This window comes from Myzus persicae, unplaced genomic scaffold (assembly GCF_001856785.1).
Source record: "Myzus persicae strain clone G006 unplaced genomic scaffold, MPER_G0061.0, whole genome shotgun sequence".
NCBI lineage: Eukaryota > Metazoa > Arthropoda > Insecta > Hemiptera > Aphididae > Myzus > Myzus persicae.
Window position 1 is genome coordinate 164 of NW_019101546.1, and position 6,361 is coordinate 6,524.

General features: G+C 31.4%; 2 protein-coding genes across 2 annotated transcripts; one reads left to right on the forward strand and one right to left on the reverse strand.

The window, feature by feature from the left end:
* Positions 1-4,158: 4,158 nt before the first annotated feature.
* LOC111029483 (histone H2A) lies at positions 4,159-4,630 on the reverse strand. The gene has a single exon (XM_022308494.1). The coding sequence runs from the start codon at positions 4,577-4,579 to the stop codon at positions 4,205-4,207; it is 375 nt and encodes a 124-aa protein (XP_022164186.1). The 5' UTR covers positions 4,580-4,630; the 3' UTR covers positions 4,159-4,204.
* A 301-nt stretch (positions 4,631-4,931) lies between these two features.
* LOC111029482 (histone H2B-like) lies at positions 4,932-5,417 on the forward strand. Its single transcript, XM_022308492.1, has one exon. The coding sequence runs from the start codon at positions 4,991-4,993 to the stop codon at positions 5,369-5,371; it is 381 nt and encodes a 126-aa protein (XP_022164184.1). The 5' UTR covers positions 4,932-4,990; the 3' UTR covers positions 5,372-5,417.
* The last annotated feature ends 944 nt before the right edge of the window (positions 5,418-6,361 follow it).

Consider the following 6,361-nt stretch of genomic DNA (forward strand, 5'->3'; position numbering starts at 1 on the left):
ATTGTATTGTGTTTTTAAATGAAAATAATTAAAAAAAATTTGTATATTCTGTATTTATGGGCTGTGTTTTTATTTTATTATTACAATATTACCTCCTCCAATTTATTTAATAAAAATATTATAATTTTAGGAATCATTTACATAAATATAATGAAAAATATTGAGTATAGAAAAGGTATTTGTAAATCAAGTTCAATAGAGATTGTTATTTGTTATAGATACATAGCTTTATTTTACACTTAGAGCATTACGTACCTAGCCCCACCCACAAGTACAGTAATTAAGCATTTTAGTGGGTACGAAAATTGAAAGATCAATGAAAAATTAAAATAAACAAGTGTCGTGTACTGCAGTAATTGAATTCGTGGTGTACGGCAATGACGTCATATGGCAGGGAATGAATGCGGGGGGTTCGTTTTGTTTACGCGACTGTGAGGCAACCTCTATTATCTATAAACCTTGCAACTTACTGGCCCATAGATTAGTTACTAGTTAATTACTTTAACTATTATAGCTTTTGTCTATTTAACTATCAACTACTTACTAGACAGCGATTTCCAGCCAGAAATCAAACTTCTCGGATGATTCTCTCACGATTAGAGGACATTTTGAGGAGACTAGAAAATTACCTGGACAATTTCCAGTTTCCACTAACAAAGTAAACATTACACGTTTTTAAGTTGTTGTCACTCATCAAAATATTAATACCCCGCTAATGATACAGTAAACGTTTCCTGAATATGGATAAACAAGGATCCAACATCATGTTGGTTTACGGGCTCGTTTCCAAGATTCAGACCACGATGTTTTACCTACATCGTGGTTCAGACCAAGGTGGATATATACGGTGGACCAGCTCAAAAAAAAAAGAGACACATAAATCACTTCAGCTATTTTCACCACTAGAGCGTGCTCTTATCAATTGGTGTCCCAAGTAACGAATACATGATAACATAATCAAGATTTTCAAGAAGAAAAATTTGATACGTATCGATACGTACCACCTCGTATCGAAGTCCGAGTCCGATACGGCCATACGGGTCGGTACGTATCGCTTGTATACTGCACGTCCGCCGCACGTGTAACTTCTTGAACGCTCAAAATTGCCTCGATACGTTCATACGTATCGATACACTCCAAATTCTTCCTTGAAAGTCTTGAATATAAACCATGATATAATTAACAATTAATAATCTTGAATATAAACCATGATATAATTAACAATTAATAATTATATCATGATACAAACTAAGTGATTTGAACTTCATTTTTCATTCTTTAAACGTTATTACTTTTAAACCTAAATTACATTATAATATTAAGTAAAATAACAAATATGCTTATTATATTTTATTTTAAAAACAATTATTTATACAATAAAAATTATATTATTTATTTTATTATTTTTAGGGGAAATAATAGGGAAAAGCGAAGAAGAATATTGTCATACAATAGTGTATCTGCAAGTGCTATAATATTTACAAAGTGTTTAGTATTTTTACAAGCAATGCAATTGTGGTTGTTAATGTATTACTTTGTGAAGTATTGTCAGGCGAAAGCAATAAGCATTTGTTATATGTATTCTTTCCAGTTCTATTGAAGATACAGAAACAATTAAATAATAATTTTTAATAAAATTAAATACCTACCTACCTACAAATAATACTTACATTTTTTGAACTTTTTTGTGTAAAACATTTCTTACTGTTGGTGCTTTACGTTTGGTAATAGTTTTTGTTAAATATTTAGGTAGATTAGGAAATATACTAGGTACTAGTCGGAGTATGTACGGATTCAAATTTGTTTAAAGCTTTTTACAGCAAATGATTTTTTTCCATCCACCAGGTAAGTTGTTCTTTAACAAGTACTTTTTGTAAAAATTCATTTTACTATTCATTATAAACGCTATACACCCATGATCCATTAAAATGAATGTAAAAAAAATATGTCAGAAATTATGAAATATATTTTATATGAAAATATTAAAAAAATTTAATTATGAATCATAATTATTATATCTTATGAGTTATGTTTAGCAGATTTATTTTCTTCTTATACCATTTAATTTATAGGTTCAAGCCTACCTCAATTCCTCCACAAAATTTGCCTAAATTGTCTATTAAGGTCTTTTCTCCAAAAAAGAGAGCTTCGCCTAAGAAAAGATCTTCTCCAAAAAATAAAAATGTGGTACCAAAAGATGAGGAACTACAATTATGTGATGTAAGTATTTTCATGGTTACATTTTCATCTGATTTTTCTTCTACACAATTATTTACTGTGATTAATATTTAATTTTTGACAATATAATTTCTAGTGTATTGATGAGTCAAATTTGAACAAGGAATTTGAATCTACATCACAAATCCACCCAGACTGTGACGACGTTTTAACAGACATCACTGTTGCTAATAATCTTATCTCAGAACCAACAACTTTCAAGGATAGTGCAGTACAAGTAACTTGTGGTGATTTTGTTACATCGTTTATATCTTTAATAGATTCAAAACAAAAATTAATTACGATGACAGGGATCAATTCTTTCAAAATTTTGGATGAGATTGTAGATTAGCACAAAACATATTTTCCTGATACAAGCACCATTTAACTTTAAAGGAGCGTGTTATTATGGTCTTTTTAAAACTGAAACAGGGACTGTCTTTTGCAATTCTTAGTATTTTGTTCAATTCCTTAACTTCGGAGACTTGTCGATTACTGTATAATTCAATGATTCCTCAACTTGCACACATTTTTAAAAGTTTAGTTAATTGGCCATCTAGACAAGAAATATCATTAAATACTCCATATTGCTTTGATAAATTTATTAACGTTAGGGTTATACTTGATTGTACTGAAGTGTCATTGCAAAGGCCAACATGCTTAACATGCAGAATAAAATGTTACAGTAACTATAAATCAACATATGCTTTAACATTTTTGATAGGTATAGCACCCGCAGGCATTATAACTTATATCAGTAAGCTTTATGGAGGTAGATGTTCGGATAAGGCTATATTTGAACAAAGTAATCTGGTTGAATGCATGCAAAAACATGATGCTGTGATGGAGGATAAAGGTTTCCTAATTGATGACTTGTGTAGTAAAAAAGAAATTATGGTTATCCGCCCTCCTTTTTTAAAAAATCAACAACAATTTAGCAAAGAAGATAAAATTTTATCTAAAGACATTGCCAAGGCTAGGGTTCATACATAAAGAATCAATCAAAGATTAAAAAAATTTAATATACTTAGGCATACATTTCCTTGGCCGCACATCCATTTAGCCTCAGATATAATGACTATCATTGGTGGCATATGCAATATTAGCCCATCAATATTTGATATGGATAAATTTAATTAATAATTAATTTTGTGTTTAAAAATCAAAAAAGTTTGTATCAACATTTTATGTATCTGCAAATAAATAATTAAGATTTTTTTAAATGACTATAATTCTGTTTTTTTTTATTTTTTTTTACACTAGTACATAATATTTTTCAGTAGAATAACATTATAACTTATAAGTATAATTGTGTGGTTATCCACGGCTATTAAATATGTAAATAAAATGAAATAGCAATACTGATTGAAAGTGTAAGTAATAACTAATAACAAGATGGCAATTGAACATTTTGGTAATTTTACATCACAATATATATTTTCATTATTACATTAAAATATGTAACAAAATAGAAAGGGAGAATAAAATGTGTAACTTATTTATAACTACTAATAACATAATAACATTAATAAAAATTAGGTAAAACATATTTTGATGTAGATATTAAAGATAATTTTCCGTTTCGCGAATAATTTTATCTGCATTCTCTTAACTACTGATCCAACACAATTATTTTTTAATTCTGTGAATACATTATACAATTAATGTACATACAATATAGTCGTGATCATTGAAAAGACATATATAATGTTACTCGACTTCCATTCGAGGTATTTCTTTATTCGTCTTATAATGATAAAATTAAATATCCTACTTTGCTCTTGGTTCTTTTTATAATAATATGTACTTAGATAATTTAATGTGACATTTGCTATTATAAAACCGCGCACTTCACCACTATTCTGTTTATTTTATAATACAAATTAGGGTGTCTCTACAACGAACTACAAGGACGGGAAATGATGAGATAATTTGGTGGCCCTAAAAAGGGCCGTTTTAGAGTTTGTGGTATTGGGGTTGTGATAACCTAAGCTTTCTTCTCGGTCTTCTTGGGCAAGAGAACGGCTTGGATGTTGGGCAGCACACCACCTTGAGCGATGGTTACTCCGGACAACAATTTGTTCAACTCCTCGTCGTTTCTGATGGCCAATTGCAAATGTCTGGGGATGATACGAGATTTCTTGTTGTCACGGGCGGCATTACCTGCCAACTCCAAAACTTCGGCTGCCAAGTATTCCATGACGGCGGCCAGGTACACCGGTGCTCCGGCTCCGACACGTTCGGCGTAGTTTCCTTTTCTCAAAAGACGATGGATACGACCGACCGGGAACTGGAGTCCGGCACGGGACGATCTGGTCTTGGATTTGCCTCCCTTTTTGCCTGCTTTTCCGCGTCCGGTCATGATTGCTGTAATGCTTGCTTGTAGGACAGAATTGTCAATGGTTATTACTAATGTACAAAAGTGCGAAATTTTGGTTTATATAGCCAAAACGCGAATAACAATTCTATGATTGGCCAGAAAAAAATCAGTACGAAGAGCCTAAATGACATCGTTTGCCCAAAAACAACTACTCAAATATGCTGTTTTTATTCGTCATTCTCGTGAAATATACTTGTTGAGAAACTGTTATTTTCAATTATTATGGATCAATTGAAAGCCCTGTTTATACCATCATCAGAGTATTATTTTGACCAATTATTGTACGATGTATAATTTTGGTTTGGTAATAAATAACCGTTTTCCACCAAAATTTTAATATTCAGTTCCCGACATTCAATCAGCCAACAGCAGCCAATATCCAGAACAAATAAAATGTCTCCAGGAGGAAAATCAGCGGGTAAAGCGATGAAGAAGTCATCCGGCAAGGCACAAAAGAACATCGCCAAGTCCGACAAGAAGCGCAAGCCCAAGAGGAAAGAATCGTACGCAATCTACATCTACAAAGTGTTGAAGCAAGTACATCCCGACACCGGTGTGTCATCCAAAGCCATGAGCATCATGAACAGTTTCGTCAACGAACTGTTAGAGCGCATCGCAACCGAATCAAGTCGTTTGGCCCACTACAACAAGCGTTCGACCATCACCAGCCGGGAAATCCAAACAGCCGTCAGGCTTTTGTTGCCCGGTGAATTGGCCAAACACGCCGTCAGTGAAGGTACGAAGGCTGTGACCAAGTACACCAGCTCCAAATAAGTTCTTTTAGTTCAGATTTTATGTATCGTTAAAACGGTCCTTTTCAGGGCCACAAAATTGAATTAAACTCTTTTCATTTGTATCTTATTTAATTCAGCACACCGAAATTGGGTGAAGCTAAATTAAAAACGGAGTGGTGACATCCGTAGCACATTACACGAACCCGAATTTACCCATTTTCTTTAGCCACACCTAGTGAATCCTACAGTTTTGGACCGTCTGTGGTATCAATAGAACGATCGGATTTAGTATGCACTATGCAGATTATGCCTTCAAGTAACTCACTAGTTATATTTTTAATTTACAATAAAATAACTTAAATCATTATTCTTGGTTACAGAATAATCTATCTACTCACGTGGACCCTTGTTTAAGAGTTTCAACTAATAGATATAAATCCAAGTTGAAACATTTTTTAATTTTTAACAATAAAATAATTTGTACATTTTGTATGATACATTTTCTAAAGATTTTAACTTTAAATGCTTATAAAAAAAAAAAATAGTACCTATCTATTTTTAAATTGTTCAACTGATATGTAAAATATATTATATCAGAAGTCTTGTGTTAATTTTTTAAGCTTTTTGACACAACAAATACAATTTCATGCTGTGTAACTTTGATAAAATTGATTGGTAAAATACTGTGTAATTGAGTAATTATAGTCTAGATACCGTTTTTAAAAAAAAGGAAAGCTTAAAATCCTGCAAACTGTATGTTAATCAATAACTATGTATAAAAAAAACTAGATATCATAATAAATATAGGTAATCAATAAAAAAAAATAATGTTGCTTCTCGTAGAACAGCAAGGGTAATGGATATATCTTACTCATAATCTTAGTTGTTTATAGTTACTTTTATAGGTATGAATTATGATTCTAACTATTATTTCCAATCTTATTGAAATCGCCTATAACGTCAATGTGCATTATAATAATATAATATTATTAAATATTAATTAATTAATATCATAAACGTAATACGTAAA